The 20,859-nt window shown below is 43.4% G+C and overlaps 1 protein-coding gene across 3 annotated transcripts; it reads left to right on the forward strand.

The window, feature by feature from the left end:
- The first annotated feature begins 1,116 nt into the window (after positions 1 to 1,116).
- On the forward strand, positions 1,117 to 20,859 carry LOC144611874 (heterogeneous nuclear ribonucleoprotein L-like). Of its 3 annotated transcripts, none has more exons than XM_078431190.1 (12): positions 1,117 to 1,259; positions 6,677 to 6,807; positions 8,544 to 8,781; positions 9,773 to 9,858; positions 10,724 to 10,820; positions 11,198 to 11,270; positions 15,658 to 15,717; positions 17,406 to 17,689; positions 18,062 to 18,183; positions 19,482 to 19,683; positions 20,376 to 20,433; positions 20,551 to 20,859. In XM_078431190.1, exons 1-12 carry the CDS (start codon positions 1,188 to 1,190, stop codon positions 20,706 to 20,708), a joined length of 1,581 nt encoding a protein of 526 aa, XP_078287316.1. In that variant the 5' UTR covers positions 1,117 to 1,187; the 3' UTR covers positions 20,709 to 20,859. The 3 variants fall into 3 exon arrangements, with proteins under 3 accessions (XP_078287316.1, XP_078287314.1, XP_078287317.1); XM_078431188.1 differs by having other exon boundaries at positions 1,117 to 1,289; positions 20,551 to 20,858; XM_078431191.1 differs by lacking the exon at positions 1,117 to 1,259 and adding an exon at positions 1,390 to 1,474 and having other exon boundaries at positions 20,551 to 20,854.

A 20,859-nucleotide genomic window follows, 5' to 3' on the forward strand; every position in this document is an offset into this window, starting at 1 on the left:
CCTTTTCGGCCCACCAAGTCCGTGCCGCCCAGCGATCCCCGCACATTAACACTATCCTACACCCACTAGGGACAATTTTTACCTTTACCTAGCCAATTAACCTACATACCTGTACGTCTTTGGAGTGTGGGAGGAAACCGAAGATCTCGGAGAAAACCCACGCAGGTCACGGGGAGAACGTACAAACTCCTTACAGTGCAGCACCCGTAGTCAGGATCGAACCTGAGTCTCCGGCGCTGCATTCGCTGTAAAGCAGCAACTCTACCGCTGCGCTACCGTTCTCTAAATCTCTGTAAAGCGTCTTTGAGTATATGAAAAGCGCTATATAAATAAAATACATTATTATTATTATTATTATTATGTTTCAATAAGATCCCCCCTCATCCTTCTAAATTCCAGTGTATACAAGCCTACTGATTGTAGATGATCAGCCACGATCATATTGAATGGCAGTGCTGGCTCGAAGGGCTGAATGGCCTCCTCCTGCACCTATTTTCTATGTTTGTATGTTTCTATTTTGTGTGTATCTGCTGTTCCTTGTTCTCAAAGTCTTTGTGAAGGAAGGAAGGAATTGCAGATGCTGGTTTATACCGAAGATACGACACTTGCTCCAGCATTTTGTGTCTACCTTCGATTTAAACCAAAATGCTGCCTGCCCTGCTGAGTTACTCCAGCATTTATTGTCTATCTGCTGTTCCTTGTTCTCAACATCTTTGTGTAGGAAGGAATTGCAGATGCTGGTTGACACCGAAGATAGCCACAACATGCTGCCTGCCCTGCTGGGTTACTCCAGCACTTTATGTGTCATGGTGGTCCAACCTTGGCCCGCAGGGTCCACGTGGAGCGCAGGCGGAACCTTTTGTTGCAGACTCTACGTGCTTTCATTTGATAGACGTTCGGAGCGGCCAATAGCGGCGCGGGGACGGCGACGGCCGTGACTAATGAACGCCGGGTAGGGCGGGCCTTGGCGAGGAGCGACCAATCGGAAGGGGGTGCATTGTTGCGGGGAGCCAGTGGGAGCGCGGAGCGGGCTGTTGCTGGGTGGCGATTGGCCAATGGGGGTGGCGGGGGGGGCGGGAGCGACGCCGACGCGGGGGCTATTTATAGGCGGGCGCCATGTTGCGCGGCTGTGGCGGAGAGTGAGGGAGACGGACGCGCGCACACGCACACACACACACGGCGGCGAGATGGCGACCAGGCAGCAAGTGTACGACGGCCGGGCGGCCAAGCGACAGAGGACCGAGAACGACGGCAGCCGTGTAAGAGCGGGGATGGCGATGGAACGAGAGGTTGGAGACTGGAGATGGAGATAGCGGTCCGCGCCGGGGCGGGGCGGGGAGGGGCAGGGCGGCTGAGGGCGGCAAGCGGGTAGAAAATGGCGGCGCGGGCGGCTGACCGAGCCGGGGCCGGGGACGGGGCCGCTCGGCGGGACGTGGATGAGGACGAGGACGGGGACACCGGGACTAGGCCTGCTGTGAGTGGGAAGCGGGGGGGGGGTTAGGTAGAGGATGAGGTGGGATCTGACCCCATCCCGCTCGCCTGGGCCTGGCTGTGAGAAGCCTCGGGGGGAAGGGGGGGGGGGATAATCCCGTACCAGGTGGCGCAGCGGGTAGAGCTGCTGCCTCACGGAGACCCGGGTTCGATCCCCACCACGGCCGCTGTCTGTGCGGAGTTTGTTTGTACGTTCTCCCCGCGTGGGTTTTCTCCGGATCTCCGGTTTTTCTCCCACACTCCAACAAGACGTGCAGGTTTGTAGGTTAATTGGCTTCGGTATAAATGTAAAATTGTCCCCCTGGTGTGTGTGTGTGTGTGTGTGTGTAGGATAGTGTTAGTGTGCGGGGATGGGATCGCTGGGCCGAAGGGCCTGTTTCCGCGCTGTGTTTTAAAATGAAACTACACAAAAAAACTACACTGGGCGGCACGGTGGCGCAGCGGTAGAGTTGCTGCTTTACAGCGAATGCAGCGCCGGAGACTCGGGTTCCATCCCGACTACGGGTGCTGCACTGTACGGAGTTTGTACGTTCTCCCCGTGACCTGCGTGGGTTTTCTCCGAGATCTTCGGTTTCCTCCCACACTCCAAAGACGTACAGGTATGTAGGTTAATTGGCTGGGTAAATGTAAAAATTGTCCCTAGTGGGTGTAGGATAGTGTTAATGTACGGGGATCACTGGGCGGCACGGACTTGGTGGGCCGAAAAGGCCTGTTTCCGGCTGTGTATATATATGATATGATCTGATAAATGATCCCGCTCGGCTAGGTGGGAAGCTGGGGGAGGAGGAGGTGGGATCCCACCCCATCCGGCTCGGTGTGAGTGTGTGGGAGGGGAGGGATGGGGTTATGGTGACTCCTGCCTAACTTAAGGGGTGGGGGAAGAGTTGGCGACTCCCGCGCTCCTCACACGGCACAGAGGACATGGGGAAGCCCGCAACCTCAGTTGGAGCTGCCTCGGTCAATAATTCACCTAATAATATTTGATAAATCTGGTCATTGTGGGTTGTGGGTCTTATAGTCTCAGTTGTGGGTCTTATAGTCCACGTGCCCGCATCTTTGTGTTCGAGGACACCATGTATGCTATTGATTAATTTATTTTTCCCCCTTACCTACGGGATGGATGCGTGTTGCTTTATTTTAATCGAAGGGTGAGAGAAAGCTCCTGTACTGCTGCAGTCCTGGTGAGGCTACTTACACAGTTCGAGGACTTCAACCTGGCGCCAACCAAGGAAGGGATAATAATAATAATGCATTACATTTATATCGCGCTTTTCATATACTCAAAGACGCTTTACAGGGATTTAGAGAACATAGGGAAGTGAATAAATAGATAAATAAGTAAACGAACAGAGAAAGGAGACAAGGTGAGGTGACCTTCAGTGGTTGAAGGCAGTACTGAACAGGTGAGACTTCAGTGATGTTTTGAATGTGGTGAGTGTGGAGGAGTCTCTGACGGTTTGGGGTAGTGAGTTCCATAGGGTGGGAGCAGCGATGGAGAAAGCCCTGTCCCCCCAGGATCTGAGTTTGGTCCGGATGTGGGGGGGATAGGAGATTGGCAGCAGCTGAGTGGAGGGTGCAGGTGGGAGTGTGCCTGTGGAGGAGGTCGGTCAGGTAGGATGGGGCCAGGTTATGGAGGGCTTTGTAGGTCATGAGGATTTTGTACTGGATTCTCTGGGGGATGGTCTACATATTTTTAACTGTACAGTGTGCCTCGGATAGACACAAAATACTGGAACAATTCAGCCGGTAAGGCAGCATCTCTGGAGGAAAGGATTAGGTGGCGTTTTGGCTCGATATCCTTCTTCAGGCAAAATTCTCTTGATGCTGCCTGACCCACTGAATTACTGCAGCATTAAACCAGCATCTGCAGTTCCTTCATACACTTTAAGTGTGTGGCCTGTTTGGGAATTTACAGCAGGCTAGCATGGCAGGTAGTGGCTGCTAAAAGGCCTGTTTGGCTGCTATGACCCTGGGTGGTGCTGCATTGCAGCCAGGATGGCCCAGTTTCAATCCTGAATTGTAGTTTTCTAGGTGTGGAATTTGCACATTCTTCATGGGGGTCTTCTATCCCATGGTTTCCCATCCCAAATTATGCCGGTTGATAGATCAGTTAAAATTAGTGGACATACGCAGGTTGCTCTGATTGTTTGGTTGATCTCGTGGGCTGAATGGCTTTATCTATCATAGGCAAAACTATGGAACTTAAATTGTTTTTTAAATGTTGCTCTGGTTGAAGATGTGTGTTGGGTATGGGAAGTAACTAGAGTATATTTTATGGATTATATACACAGCAGGCCTAGTGTGACTGGTAGGGCAATATTTAGTTTGGTAGAGTGCCCAATAGCTGCTTTTTCATGGATGACGTTGATCCAGCTTGTGCGTTGTTGGAATTGCTCTCAAACAGTACAGTACAGTAGTTTCAAGCAGGTAGTTTCAACATACTAATGTTGCCAGAAACACCTAGATCCTGATCAATGAATAAATGGGAAAGGTTACGGGGAACTTCAATTAATCTGGCAAACCAAATTAGTACATATAGTGCAGCGGATGGATTTTCTCCACCATTGTTGAGAGAACAGACTTTTTTCAAAGGATTAATTAAATTTGGTAGGAAGCCCGGGTCCTTGTAGAATTTTACATAAATTGAAAGCAGCCCGATACCAGTATATGCAACAATTACTAAATTGTGTTTGAGCTGCCTGTGGTAGTTTGGAAAACTACATTTCAAGTTTAATCTGGGTCAGCAATCACAGTAGTTAACATTTAAAGCATGAATTCAAAATATTACAAGAAATATGTTACCATTTACAGCGCACAACAACTTCAGGAATGACAGTGCAGCCATGGATCAGAGGGTATTGAGTAGATCATATAAAAGTTACAATCTTGTCAGAAAAAGTGGTATGCTGAAGATCATATTAAAGCAAAGGAGTGCATTGGTAAAGGAAGGGGACATAGGTTACCAGAGTTGTCTAGTGAGAAATAAACACTCAAAACTTCCATATTTACGCTGAGAGGAAGAAAGCACTTGGGGGATAAGGAGATAGAGGCATTTGTCATATTTTGCCCACCTTCACAAAAAATAGTGCAGGAAATCTAGGAATAGCAGAGAATAATGGGACTGGAATGTAGAACTGATGGCAATTAGCATTAGTGAAAAGTTAATGGGACTGAAAACTGATAAGACCTGCATTCAAGTTCTGAGAATCACGAATGGTGATAATGGGTGCATTGTTTATCATTTCTCAAAGTCCCATAGAGACTAGATCTGTGGGGGGGGGGGGGGGGGGGGGAGATAGTGGAATCCGATGGAAAAAATGGTACGCGGACATAGATTTATTGAAAACTTGTATTTTTTGACGTGGCAATTAACAGAATAGTCGAGGGGATCCAGTGGACCTGGTGCATTTGGACGAGCACTCTTGCTAAAGTGCAGTGCATGAGGTTTTTGAACATGATTTGAGCACAAGCTGCAGTGTCCCAGTGGACAAAGGTGGAATGTGATTAATTTTCTGGTTGACGTACGTACATTATCAGGGCTGAAGCATTTAAGTCATTGGTTGCATATGATTGCCTTCAGGGATTTCGGGTGTCGCATGACCAGCAAGCCAGGTTTGCTGATCAAATGATACCATGGCTTAAAAAAAAGATCTCCGGATCTCAGTTTTGAGTATTCTCAGCAGCTGAAAATAGACAGCTAATTGCTGTTGCGAATTCCAAGGGTTTGCAACCATTTGTAGTTGGGGAGGGACTCTCCTGATATCTGGGGACTTCCTGCCTTGAACTGTACTTCATTGTCTGCTAGAATAACTATTAAGGGATGTAAACTCTTAAAGATTTCTCATATTTCACCCATTAACCTTCAGAATTGCTATTCTGCCCGAGTTTACTTCCTGATTTTAGTTGGTGAGTGCTTACTTGTGCATCAATGCTTGCCTGAGCAAAGAAAGAAAGAAAGGTGCTCAAAAATGCATTTGAGTCGAGTAATCGCATTGCTGCCTTGTTTACCAAGCAAGAAAGTTACAAAAGGAGATTTTGAGCATTAAACCTTTGTTTACTTTACAAGAACTATGTTTTTTCTTAATTCGATGGATTCTTCAGCTTCAATAAAGAAAATGATCACTGCCTTCTGATCACTTACATTTGAACAATTGGAGTCGTAGTATAAAACCAAATGGCTTTGGAGCATTTTTTAGGAGTTAATTTTTTTTGTAATATCTTGCTACTTCATGTGTAAATGCTCAGAAGCAATTGTGCTATTTTCAAGTGTAGGCAAGCTGATATAGTCCCTTGGAAATGTTTTAAGTAAACCCCTGCTAAACTTGCGTGGAAATTGGTTAATTCTGAGGGAAGGGAGGTGATATGATGACCAAATGGAATCTAATCCTGAAAAATGTGGGGATGTTATTGGAGGATTTCTACATAAGGGAGTTATGATATGAATGCTAGGATTCACGGATGTGCTTTGTTTGCATCTTGTATCTGATCTTACAACCGGATCTGCTGCTTTATATGATTTCCTAATCAATTGCCTTCATTTTTTGTATGCTTCCTGTTTCATTTAATCTTACTCCACCATTTCTTCCTATCTCAGATACTGGTCGAATATACTCACGCGACATTGGAGTTTTGACACTGGTTTCTGGACATTTCGGCTTTTCGCTCTTGAGGAAACTAATTCATTTGGCTATTTTTACTGTTCAAACTACCATCTTTCTGTCTAGCAATTCAAATAATTCAATTAGTAATTCAAATAATTTGAGTCCCATTGTGGACAATGATAATCCTATGGTTTTAAAAATTGTTATATTGTATTTTTTTTAATTAAATTGTGGTCCACCTGAAAATATGGCACATATGCCGTAATTCGAGGCATTTATGTTCCCTAAATCTCCAGACACCTCGCCAATTCCCCCCTCCCCCTACAAGAAATGCCCCCTGTGGACAAGAATCTGGAACTCTGACCTGACTGGAGCCAATGGGTAAAAAGATGCTCAACTAGCAGCAAGCTGAGGCCACGTGTTATCTGGGTGCTAACAGATGAATGGAATGGGCCATCTCATTGTGGGTAGATTATTACAGAAGGCATTGTGAACGGCTTCTGGAAGTTGATCGTTTTCCCCAGGCTGGTTGGTGTAGTGGGAGATGACACAATTCACTGCACTAACGTAACTCTCGTTTGCAGCAACAGGATGGCAGCTATCTTGAAGATCCTCATAAACCGTCTCCATCCCCTGTGGTACATGTCAGAGGCCTGTCTGATGGAGTAATGGAGGCAGACCTTGTCGAGGCACTGCAGGAGTTTGGTGCCATCAGGTAAGCGCAGGTCCAGAGTCGATATATTTTCCGTTGCAAATATTACATTTATTAACTTTCCCCGTGGTGGGTAATGTTTCATGGGCTTATTGAGTGATTTGCAAAGCCCGATTGTGAATCGAATCTGACACCCCTGCTAGAATTGCACAGTCTGTATCCTGACCTAGTTTCTGAGATCCTGGTTCCCATCTGCTCCCTCCAGTTTATAATTAGACCTGACATCCTGCATAGTGACGTGAGTGCAATTAATTGCCTCGAGGCTGAGCCAGATTCATTTTTCAGGTAACATAGATCATAGAAGACCAGTAGAATTCGGGAAATTTAAAAAGCAGATTTCTAACTTTTTAAAATATATCCTAATTTATGTCAAAACGCATTTACAAATACAGCAGATTTGATTGCAGGTACACCATCAAAACAATCCATGTTTCCTTGGGGGGGGGGGGGGGGGGGGGATAATTAGTTGGTCCGAGGTGTATTGTTGAATTATTATTAAGTAACCTCTGGCAAAGTGGTAAATCCAGCACTGCTCTGGAAATAGGGTGTTGGAAAATTGGTGGTGGGCCTGCAATTTGTTCATAGAATGTGGCAGACGTCAAATGAATAGAAACACAATGTGTGAGAGCGAAGCGTTAAATGTCAATTTTAAAAAAAACATTCAGTTACTCATTTTGGAAGTCACTCAGACTTCTAGGTGCAAGCTTAGTAATAAGCACCAACCACATTAAGCATTTGATGTCCAACAAAGACAGCAAGACATACATAGACAATAGGTGCAGGAGTAGGCCATTCAGCCCTTCGTGCCAGCACCATTCAATGTGATCATTGCTGATCATCCACAATCAGTACCCTTTTCCTGCCTTGTCCCCTTGATTCCGCTCTCCCTCCGAGTTCTATCTAACTCCCTTTTGGCCATTCTGTCCATCGAGTCTACTCCACCATTCACTCATGCCTGATCTATTTTTCCCCCTCTACCCCATTGTTCTGTGTTCTCCCTATAACCTTTGACACCCTTACTAACCATGAAAAATCAACGCTCATTGATATGCTGAACTTTTAACTTGTGCAACCATGTGTGGCTGCACATCACTGAAGTCATGGTGACAATGTGGTGACAACTGATCACTGTTCTAAGTACTTGTTTGTCAGCAGACGTGTTGCTGCTGGAATTCCAGATATTTGGATTTGGCAAGGGGTCCCATAATTGACCGTTGAGTTATGAAAACTAAGGTCTTCTGTTTCTTGCACTGGGCCAAGATCTGTTGAGAAGTAGCAGCTGAGCCCTTTTCTCAATCTGTCTGAAGAATGGTCGCAGCCCAAAACGCTGCCTGTCCAGTCCCCTCCCCCAATGCTGCCTGACCCACTGTTCCTTTAACACTGTTTAATCATGATATCAGAATCTACCGTATGTCTCTTATTATTTTGTTTCATGATCAATTTGGATGAACGAGAAATTTATATTTTGAGCAATTTTGTTGCTGAGCTTCATGACATGATTTAATTGAAGAAATGGTTGTTCTCCAATTAACAGTGTTGTATTCTCTCATTTTGACTGTAAGGCCATAAGGCTAAATTATAACATGCTTTTTTAAAGGAATCCTTATTGCTTTTTCCTTGGTTTAAAGGCGAAGCGTTTAGATTTTTTTTGAAGATCCCTTGCTCAATATGGAGGCATTACTTGACGACATTCACGTGCTGTACAGAGAACTGATACCAGCTTTTCTTTGTCGTTGTAGCTATGTGGTGATGATGCCAAAGAAGAGACAAGCATTAGTGGAATTTGAGGAGCTGAATGGTGCGTGTGCCTGTGTGAACTTTGCAGTTGAAAGTCAGATCTATGTGGGTGCACAACCTGCTTTTGTTAACTATTCTACCAGCCAGAAAATCTCCAGGCCTGGCGATTCCGATGATTCCAGAAATGTAAACAACATACTGCTCTTCACAGTCATGAACCCCATCTACCCAATTACTACGGTGGGTTATCAAATGTTTTTATGGTATTGTGCATTGTGTATAATTATGTAACCATTGAAACAGGTTCAAATCAGTAGGACTTGAGAATTAAAATAATACATTTGTGTCATTGTCTCATAGTTCAGTGATCCACATTTCAATCTTTATGCTCAGTTGTCCAGTGGTTATTTAGTTTTCGCTTTGGAGTTTGAGATACAACATAGAGACAGGCCCTTCGGCCCACCTAGTCTACGCTGGCGGTCGATCATACGTTTCATGCTATTTCTATGTTGTCCCATTTGCTCATCCACTCCCTGTTGCCTGGGGCATTTTATGGAGGCTTGTTTAACTGACAAACCCGCACGCCTTTGGGATGTGGCTGGAAACGGGAGAAAACTGGAGCAAATGCAAACTCCGTGCAGACAGCACCCAAGGATCTGAACCCAGGTCTGGTGCTGTAAAGCTGTGCCACTGTGCTGAGTTGTTTACTGTAAAGCTCCCCTAGTTGGGTGATAAAGATTTGCAATGGAGTTTGTAAGAATATGGGAGAATTAAAATGGGATTAATACAAGATTGTGTAAATGGGTGGTTGAGGTTTGTGGGAGGAAGTCTGCTCTCCTGCTGTGAGCCAACTGGTGCCAGTCCCAGCTGGTGCACCTACCGCCTTTCCGCTCTCAACAAATGTGTTTGTACCGTGCTGTCCGTGTGGAGCTTGTGTGTTCACCCTATGACCTCTAAGTGCTTCACTTTCTTCCCTCATGCCAGCAGCATTGGTGTGAATGGGTGCTTTATTATCAGTACAGATTCAGTGGGCCGAAGAGTGGTTCTGCACTAAATCACTCTATAACAGTTGAAAGAGGGATGCAACTTAAGTGTTTTGTCATTGTGCATCTTGAAACCTTTTCTTTTGCATCTTTATATCTTTTATTCCGTCGGATGGAAGCGAGGACAATGTTGAGCCCAATGTGAAATTGTGAGCTCATTATAACAAACCATTTTTTTTATTTTACAGGATGTGTTGTACACAATTTGCAATCCTTGTGGACCTGTGCAAAGAATTGTCATATTCAGAAAGAATGGCGTGCAGGCAATGGTGGAATATCCTTTTTAGTGCTGAATGTGTGAGGCATTGGACAAAGTTTACCCGTTGACATATTCTACTGTTAAGTTAGTAATGGGGATATGGGCACACTCCCATAGCTTTGTAAGTTGATTACTCTACGTCTGGGATCTGCATAAGCTGTACTTTTGTGCAGCAGTGAGATACACCGGTTGTTTTTGGATTTAATGGAAGCTGCAGTTTAAGCAACTGGCACAGCAGTGGGATAGAAAAGTCAATTCAATTATGTTGGTGACTGAAGAATAAAACTGGGCAAGCTCTGGGTATTTAATCTTTCCTACTGCTCCCAGCCTTCCTCATCCACATCGAGTGATGGAGTCTGGGTGGTCCATATCCCTCCAAACCTGTCCTATCCGTGTACTTGTCTAACTGTTTCTTAGACATTGGGATAGTCCCAGCCTTGACTACCTCCTTTGACAGCTTGTTCCATACACCTACTGCCCTTTGTGTGAGAAATACACCCTTTGCGGTGTTCTGCTTGGCACCCGATTCCATATGTAAGGTGATGTTCCACTTCTCTAACGCCTCTGAGTCCCTTTGTTACACTGCTTGCTATCTTCTTAAACCTCCACCTCGCTCGTGTTGCATCAATCTGTTTCCCACCTTTGAAATAAGCTTTAATCTCCCTGACATTAGTCCCTTTGCCATTGGCTCAAACTACAAATTTGACCTGAAATGATATGACCATTTACCCCCCATCCCACTCCATTCAGCCAGCACTCGTAGTAGTGAGAATTAAACCCAGCTCTCTGGCCGTGTAAAGCAGCAGCTCTACTGCTACGCCTTTGTGCTGCCCCTTTGATGTGCCTTCCATCTGATTTTATTTATCTTAACTTGGGACACATTTGACTCTGTGCAGAGTGCTCAGAGAGCAAAAGCATCTCTCAATGGAGCAGACATTTATTCTGGATGTTGTACTTTGAAGATTGAGTATGCAAAAGTAAGTTGCATGTTAAAATCGACGTACTGCCTCGAATACTCACTAATGAAGAATGAGAAAACTTGAACTGAGACGATGGGCTGAATTAATTTTATTCCAAAAAATTTACATTTCCACAATTGTAGAATGTCTTGTTATGACTGCTAAATGATAGAGGTTACAATTAAGATAATATCAGTATGTTGTAAATATGAAACTCTTTTGTAAATGGTGTCTGTCTTTTGGGATGGTGAGGCAATAAGGCTTCAAAGTGGCTCTAGGCATGGTTTGTATTGGATAATCACACTACGTTTTTTGGCTTGAACCATGGTTATTTACTGGAAAGCAGATGTTCCACATTAATTCATTGCACTAATATAGTTTGAATTCCACTCTAGCCTACTCGTTTGAACGTCTTCAAAAATGATCAGGATACTTGGGACTATACAAATCCTAATTTGGGAGGACAAGGTAATATATACTTGGTACATCTGCATTTAAATTTACATGCAATTCTTGAATTTTGTATCTCTTATACATTACCACTTGTTTTGCAAATTACATTCCATCTAACACTACACCATATTTTACAGTTATAACTTTGGTGCTGTCAATAATGGGAATTCAGAAAAGCTTCCAGCAACATTGGAATACTGCACCTTGTAGGCTTCTAACAACTGCTCAATCTGTCTCATGGTGGTGGGTTCTCGTTTGGTGAATAGCTTTCTTTTCCAGTCAGTGGATGGATGTGGAAGCTCAGAATAGCTTAACAGACAAGCACATGGGCAAGACTGTGTCTATTGGTAACCAGCTTAACAACCTGGCAAGCTTTGTGGTTAAACCATGCACAAAAACGCCCCCATAATATTTTTGAACTAGATTTGAGCTTCAGGATTTGCTTAGAAATAACAAACCTTATTTCATTGGAAATAGGTCAGAAGGCTTTTGCTTACCATGTAGTAAATGGGGTTCTTCAGTTGATATTACATCTATAAATGTGAAGCTTGTGTTTTATTTTAACAACTGAACTATCTTGTTCTGTTTTGATCTGGTGATCTAAACGCAGTTTATATTTGTTTCTCCACTTTGTCGCTGCTCGTGTAATTAATTTACTTCAGTTTGATTGTGTTGAGCTTAATCACATGTAACGCTTTTATCCCCAGCAGCTTCCTGCATCGTGATTTATACAGTGGTATATTTGTACCAGCTAGCCGCTTTGCTTTTCATATTGTCAAAGCGCTATGTCCACCTTGGGTCTGGGTTTAGTTGGCAAGATGTACCGGACCTTCCCGTACAATGAGTTTAGTAAGGCAACGGGATTCCTTGCATTTGGATTTGAACGATTGTATTTTGATTCTAAAGCTTTGGTGGATAATACAGAATTTTTATACATTTACAAAACATCTACTTTATACAGCTTTTTATCATTATTTCTGGTGTTCCATTTTTTATTACGGAGGTGTTTTAACTGCTTATTCTGCACAATCACAGATTAGGGAGATTTATTAGCCTTGGTTGAAGTTCTCTAGCTGCTAAATGGTCTCGGTTATTGGAATTGGTCCATTCAAGGCATTGATGACTAAAGGATCTTAGTATTTTGTGTTTGAATCCATAGAAGTTACTTCATATAAATTAATGCCTTTTACCCTTTAAGCACTCTTAAATAAACTATAATATTACAGTTGAAGATTGAACAGTGGATTAAGGTTTACAGCCTTTACTGAACTTGTTCCCTGTCAGTTTTAACTTTTCAAACAATCATCACAGTTTCTGAAAATACTTTCTATGTGTGTAATATATATATATATAAATGAAATTGAAAATTTCTCTGTTACATCTGTCAGGATTGAATCAATGGTTCTGAATTCTTTTGACTAAGATTTGTGTATCATTGCAGTCCATAAATGGATTAGAATGTTTGATTTTTCTGATGCTTCATAAAATGCCACTAAAAACAAATGTCATTAAATCAGTGGTTTGGAAGGGCAAATCTTGCTTCCTTGCAGTTTGCAGTTTGGCTGTGATGCTGGACCAAGCTTTGAATAGCCAAGGAATACAAAGTTTGCAGCCCTGTCCAGATCCCAGCAATCCTATAAAACTGTTGGTAAACATCAAGATTCAAAGGTTATTTGTTTGCATTGTTTAAGTGCCTCATAAACTGCCCAGAACATTTGACTTTAATTGCAGAGATATTTCTAGCATGGAAGTGTACCAAATAGAGCTCCTTTTAATATCTAGATTTTTATCTTTGCGAATGTACAACATTTTTTGATGGCTACTAAAATTGTGAACTGGAATTTGTATGGAAAAAAACCCCATCTCTCCGCAAAGCCATGATCTCCATTCCATTCATGAATACATTTTCAAATCTTTCCAAAGCACATTGTATCCAAATGAGCCTCAAACAAATGTAGCTTTGCTGCCACACGATAAATCAACAGTGTTGTTTCAAAGGGTGACCACATCGCCTGAAAGATTGTTTGAAGAATATGCAGCAGGTGGTAGACTGGTGTTTCTGGGTTATAAATATCTTATGAAGGATCTACTGAGAGTTGGCACACATTGTTATTTATATTCATGCCTCCTGGATGTTCTGTATAATCACTCTTGCAAATCACTTGGGTACACTGATATTTCTTGGGATTTCCAAAATAGGTAATCCAAATCTTAAAAATATCAGGAAGTGCGTCTAATAAAATTGTGGTGGAACGCAGTTTAAAAATATGTATGTGCTGGGTAAGGACCGCGGTGATAAATGTTTTCCTGCTTTCATTATTACTCTGTGACTGAAATTTGTGTCAAAGCAGAATGTTGCTGGAAGTTTTCCATCTTTTGCACGCTCCACAGGGTTTGACTTTCCTGGCAATTGGCAGGTTTCCTTGGGTGTTCTGGGACAGGACATACAAAGACCATCACATCTCTGGGCAGTGATGTTTTAGGGGTTTCTGAAATTTGGCTGCTAATTTTCTTTAGTTCACATTCTGATAGTTAGCCTCTTGACCAAGCCCATGGTGTGCATACAGCAGGAATAATTTGTCTGGGGTTTGTCCCGATGATGAAATTCAGCATTGCATTGAACAGAAAAGGAAAGTCAAACCTGAGATTTGGCGGCCCAAATGATGACTGTAAATTGTGACATCATGTATTTAACCAGCTTTGTACAATTCTTTCATTGAATTCCTTCATTTAATGCATAATGGAATTCGATTTGGGTACAGTAAAGACTATCTGAATCTTAATCATGGTGCACTTCTCATCTATAACGAGCACATCTAGGGCAGCATTAATATTATATAATGCCTTTAAAAATAGGGCGCACGTGTGTGACCCACTATTTGTGGAAACAGCAATGCTTAAAATTAACAGCAGTGTAACTTGCAAGTAAGAACGGTGTAAGTTTGTGAATGTGGATTTAAATCTCGTATTAAGAGTCTTTTATAATTTAAATATGCTCAACTGTGTTTATCTGTGATCAAAATAAAATCTTGAATTGTATTTTTTTTTTTTTTTTTTTTGCTTAAATGTTGAACTGTTTGATAGCCTGTTAATTTTAAACTCTGCTTTTGCATTATATAATCAAACCATTTGATGGGTAAGGGCTCATGGTGCAACAGTAATAGGCAGACCTTTCTGGAGAAGCCAGCAGAATTCTTTCCTTACTGAACAAGAACAAAATCCTGATCCAATACATCGAGTGTCATACATTGACCCAAGATCACCCAGCAGCGATACGACATGCCATGACTTACATACTGTGAGGCAAACCACCATTGTCCTAGACTTCTGAAGTGAAGGTAATGGAGGCAGACAATGAGGCATATTCGCCAGAGACTTAACGTGTTCATTTTCAAGATTTCTTCAAACAAAGGCCAAAAACACTGCCTCACGTGAACTGATACAGAATTTTCTCAGGGGCTTCCCCTTCACTTTGCTTAGAGGAGTATTCGTCATAAGACCAGTGCATTCATACAACGCTCTTGAAGTACACGCTGAATTCCTTCCACCAGTCAAAGCAACCTGACGAGAAACACCAGTTCTCTACATTCCTACATTTTCAGAGAACATTCAGACATGAACATCTGATACTCGGCAACATGCAACTTCAACAGGAGGGAATAAAAGACACATTGTGTGAGGCACATCAGTACAGCCATTTTGCTGCATAAACGATACATTACCAATGGTACACCACTGCATTTGTGGACACCTATGTGGGAGATGTACACAGATCCTTCCCAAGTAAGCCTTGCTACCACAAAGACCATCGCATCCAACACTACTTTCAGGAGAGCGACATGGAGGAACACTGGGTTTTCATATTCACCACTTTACTGAACCATTTGACATCTGTGAAGAAAATGTTACCTGAACTGTGAACGTTAAGAGATTGTTGCTAGATGCAATTGTTAGAAGCTAGTACTGTCTTTGTAAAAAATGTCTATTCATTGCTGCAAAACGTGTAATGCAGGGTTGAAGCATATGTTTGGGGCGCCATCTTTCAAAACTGCAATAAGTTGCTGTTGAAGCATTGGGTGGTAAGGAAAAATGCAGAAATTTTGTGCACATGGACGTTATTCTCTAACTTTGCTGTAAGTAGACCTTTTTATGCTTGAACCTTTGTGGCATTAGATCTATTAGACTGTTGTATAAATTCAAAGTTCAAAGTCTTAAATATGTATCTGTACTGTGGGGGAAAAATTGTAATTCTCTTAATGTATTCTATGCTGGTTTTATTTTTCTTTCTCCCCATCCAAAGTTTTGCTTTTACTTTTCTATTGCGCGATTATTTTGGGTGCCTTTGGCAGCCTGAAGTTAATTTTAACTTGTTTTTTTTCCGCTCACTTTTCACTTTGCACAGGTGATCCCAACAAGAGGCAACGTCAACCCGCATTGCTTGGAGACCATCCTTCTGAGTACGGTAAGAGGATAGACTGGTGGGAGTGAGGTGACTGAACGATCATATTTGAATACATTGAAATTCATTAATGCCGGTGCCGATTTATAAATTCAATTTGAAGAATTGAGCCATTTGGCCTATCAAGTCTACTTCACTATTCAATCATGGCTGATCTATCTTTTCCCCACATTCATACTAATCAAGAACTTAGCATGGGGAACTAATAAACATGGGGACAGTAACACTGGAAGTTGGCCTCCAAGCGGATTTAGAAATATATTGCTGTTCCTTCAGCACCCCTGACACCCTTGCTCATCAAGAATCCGTCAATCTGCTGTAAAAAAAATATCCATTGACTTGGGCTCCTCATTCAAATGTGGCAATGAATTCCACAGATTCACCACTTTGACTAAATAAATTTATTCCAGGTTATGCTCATGATTCCCTGCACGTGAACTATCCCTGTATATCAACATGCCGATCTAACAACCTCCTTAGTGCCATTGTGTCACCTCCATCATGCCATTATCAGGTTTCACATCAGTCTGACGCTGCAGTAAAGGCTGTAAACCTTAATCCCTCTATTCCTCATAAACCTCAAGCCTTCACATCTTCTATTTCTGTAACTGCTGTATCCAGCTGTCTACCTTTGACAACCTTCCTCACTGCGTAACTACCAACTTTGGTGTTGAATGCAGGCTTGCCATCTATATTTGCTGTTTATATAAACCTCAAATAAGAGGTCCATGTATCACACCTCTGCCCAGAATAACACCCTTTCTCCACAACCCTGACTTTTGTGAGTAAGCCAGTTCTGAATGCAAACACCCGGGTCACCGTTAATGCCACGCATCTTGAAAACACTGACGGCCTGCTTGATATGAAGTTATTGGGAGTGTTAGAGAGTCAAGCAGTGCATGTGGCTCGACCCTGTGAATTTCTGAGAGGGCCTCGTGTCCTTTGCAGTTTAATGTGTCGGAAGGAACTGCAGATGCTGGTTTAAACCGAAGGACACAAAAAGCTGGAGTAACTAAGCGGGGACAGGCAGCATCTCTGGAGAGAAGGAATGGTTGTCGTTTTGGGTCGAGACCCTTCAGACTGGTTAGGGATTAGGGAAATGAGAGAGATATAGACTATGATGGAGAGAGATAAAGAACAATGCATGTAGGCAGTGGTATGAATATTGATTTCTCCTAATTCAAGTAACCCGGCATTCTCTCTATCCCTCCCCCACCCAAGTCGCAACAGCTTCTCATTTCATCCAACATACAGCTAACAATGGTCTGTTTCCTTCATCATCGTTACTTTTTGCATATTTTTCCTTGTTTATCTCTACATCATTGTCTATCTCTCGTTTCCCTTATCCCTAACCAGTCTGGTCTCGTCCCGAAACGTCACCCATTCCTTCTCTCCAGAGACACTCCAAAGACGTACAGGTATGTAGGTTAATTGGCTGGGTAAATGTAAAAATTGTCCCTAGTGGGTGTAGGATAGTGTTAATGTACGGGGATCACTGGGCGGCACGGACTTGGAGGGCCGAAAAGGCCTGTTTCCGGCTGTATATATATGATATGATATGATATACTGCCTGTCTCACTGAATTCCTCCAGCTTTCTGTCTGCAGATTAATGTTTGTTTCTTTAGTGTAGTTTTTCAATGCATTGCTTCCTGAACGACATCCATGTATCTGCTTTGATTTTCTCCCACAGGAGCCCCCCAAGGAGGGTATAGTCACTATCCAGATGATGACTACGGCCCACCAGCCCATTATGAGCGCCGTCGGATGGGCGGTCCCCCTCCTGTGGGTGGTCCTCACCGGGGCCCACCCAGCCAACGCTATGGCCCTCAGTACGGTCCTCCACCACCCCCACCACCTCCAGAGTATGGGCCGCAAGCGGAAAGCCCAGTGCTGATGGTCTATGGATTGGAGCCTTCCAGGATGAATTGTGACCGGGTGTTCAACATCTTTTGCTTGTACGGGAACGTGGAGAAGGTGCGTATAAATGTCTTATTCATTGGGTTGTAAGTAAATCAATTAACCATATTTCATTATGTAAATTTGTATGCCTGGTTTCATCGAGGACCAGAGGACATAGGTTCAAGGTGAAGGGGCAGAGTGGTGGGTGTATGGCCCACGCTGCCAGAGAAGGTAGTTAAGGCTGGGACTATCCCAACATTTAAGAAACAGTTAAGACAGGTATGTGGATAGGACAGGTTTGGAGGGATATGGGCCAAACACGGGCAGGTGGGACCAGTGTAGCTGGGACAAGTTGGCTGGTGTGGGCAAGTTGGGCTGAAGGGCCAGTTTCCACACTCACTATTGGCGAATTGAAAAATAATTGTGGGTTTTTTTCTGCTTGTACAGGTGAAATTCATGAAGAGCAAGCCCGGAGCTGCCATGGTGGAGATGGGAGATGGATTTGCTGTGGATCGTGCCATCAACCATTTGAATAACACCTACATGTTTGACCAGAAACTAAACGTGTGGTACGTGGGGGCAATGTGGGAAGTTGATTTCCCCCACCCCTCTCCTACTGAGATAGTCTGAAGAAGGGACATGATCCGAAACATCACCTATCTCTTCTCACCGGAGATGCTGCCAGTCCCGTTGAGCTACTCTGGCTTTTCGTGTCTATCGTTTCACTCAGTCAAATTCAGCCTTTGCCCAATGTATAAATAAGGCCTGGGTCTTATGAGACCGCTGCACAGTTGGTTTTATATTTAAGACATGGGTGATGTGGGTATGGTATAGTAGAACATCAGAGCTGCCAAACCTCTGGTTGAATCAGAAGGAAGCCCTGTTTCTGCAGGTGGGCTGGTCAGAATTGGGTGACCATAGGATAAAGGAACTGGGAATTCATGGTTGATTTGAAACACTGGGATTAAGATCCTTTCAAAGCTGCTAAATAAATTTATGGTAAAAAAAAACCCTTTAGGTTATTTGTAAAGACTGCAGACTGCAAACGGTATTGTATCTTCGTGTAGAAACAAGCAACTGCAGATGCTGGTTTACACAAAGCGACATAATTCAGTGGGTCAGGTAGCATCTGTGAGAACAAGGGCGACATTACGGTTGGGACTTCAAATCAACATGGACAGATAGGTCTTAACCTAAAACATCACATATCTATAAGATAGACAGAAAATTCTGGAGTAACTAGAGAAAAAGACTAGGTGGCGTTTTGGGTCGGGATCCTTCAGAATGCGGTGGCGCAGCGGTAGAGTTGCTGCCTTACAGCGAATGCAGCGCCGGAGACTCGGGTGCGATCCTGACTACGGGCGCCGTTTGTACGTTCTCCCCGTGATCTGCGTGGGTTTTCTCCGATATCTTCGGTTTCCTCCCACACTCCAAAGACGTACAGGTATGTAGGTTAATTGACTGGGTAAATGTAAAAATTGTCTCTAGTGTGTGCAGGATAGTGTTAGTGTGCGGGGATCGCTGGGCCGAAGGGCCTGTTTCCGCCCTGTATATCTAAATCTAAAAATGCCTGACCCACTGAGTTACTCCAGCCTATCTTCGGTATAGACCAGCATCTGCAGTTCCTTATATGCATCACCTATCCATGATCTCCACAGATGCTGCCTGACCCAAAGGTCAGATACTCCATCACTTTGTGTCTTTCTTTCATTGTGTCTTCTTGCTCATTTGGGATTGGTATAACATTGCAAATACCTGTCATCAAAGTTGGTAAACGTTAACGTTTTGATGGTATGAGCAAGGGGTGTTTTGTACATATAGCACAAACTTGTATTTTAAAATATTTGTGTGCTTCTATTTTTGCCAGTGTATCCAAACAGCAGGCTATAATGGCTGGTCAGTCGTATGAACTTGAAGATGGCTCTTGCAGTTTTAAAGATTTCTCTGGCTCAAGGAACAATCGCTTCACCACCCCGGAGCAAGCGAGCAAGAACCGAATCCAGCATCCGAGCAACGTCTTGCATTATTTCAATGCCCCTCCAGAGGTGACAGAAGATGCTTTCTGTGAGGTACGGTTAAGTTAATGTTTTCGCTCTGTGCTATGTGACTGTCTCCGCGCTGTATCTCTAAACTAAACCAACTTGCCTCTGGAGTTTGTTATTATTGTTTAGGGAACATCATACAGTGAAATCTGTTTTTGGTTTGTGCCCTTGAATAAGATATTGGATATTTATAGCTTGGAGACTAAACTCTACGAAGCAGGAAGCTGTTTTAACAACTTCTGGCAACTGAGTTACAGAATTGGCAAAGATAAAGTTGTGACTGGAATCCCTCAGCCAGTGCTGCTGAAAGAAAGAGAACGGCAGGGTGCAGTACAAAAGTGATCAAGAGAATCAGTAGAATTTCATTATGTAGGGAAATAACTGCAGATGCTGGTTCAAATTTAAGGTAGACACAAAATGCTGGAGTAACTCGGGTAGCATCTCAGGAGAGAAGGAATGGGTGACGTTTCGGGTCGAGACCCTTCTTCAGACTGTAGTCGGGGAGGGGGCGGGACAAAGATAGGATGTAGCAGGAGACAGGAAGACAGTGGGAGAACTGGGATGGGGAAGGAGGGACAGAGGAACTATGAAGTTGGAATTGGATCAATAGAAATAACGGTTTGAACATTATGCTGTGTTTTGATTTAAAAGGTGGGGATGTGTGACTTAAAATGAGTTGAAATGCCTCTAGCTTTAACGGAACACTCCTCTTGTTTCAGGTGTGTGATGAGCTGGGTTTGAAGAGACCATCGGCTTTCAAGTTATTTTCTGGAAAAAGTGAGTACTTGGTGTTTGTCGATGTAGACCGGGGGGGGGGGGGGGGGATTGTATTCCACTGTGGGGTGCCCTGTTTTGTTTGGCCGCTCGTGATTTGACTCTCTGTCATTGTTGCAGGTGAGAGGAGTTCCTCTGGCCTGATTGAGTGGGACACGAAGAACGATGCCATGGAATCGTTGTCCTTGCTGAACCACTATCAAATGAAGAACCCAAGTACGCCATTCAGCATTAAAACCTTGGCTTTAGTTGTTCATCAAAATGCTGGTTTGCACTAGATTATTGTACACAAGCCCTTACAAAAAATGTTCAAGTGCGTGGAAAGGCATTCGCATGTTGGCTTGCGTCATGATTTTGCAAGTGTTCCAATAGTAAAATCATTAGCATTCCTGGGACTTTTGTTTGAGGGAAAGTGCCTTGCAGAAATTG

This window comes from Rhinoraja longicauda, chromosome 41 (genome assembly GCF_053455715.1).
Source record: "Rhinoraja longicauda isolate Sanriku21f chromosome 41, sRhiLon1.1, whole genome shotgun sequence".
NCBI classification, from domain to species: domain Eukaryota; kingdom Metazoa; phylum Chordata; class Chondrichthyes; order Rajiformes; family Arhynchobatidae; genus Rhinoraja; species Rhinoraja longicauda.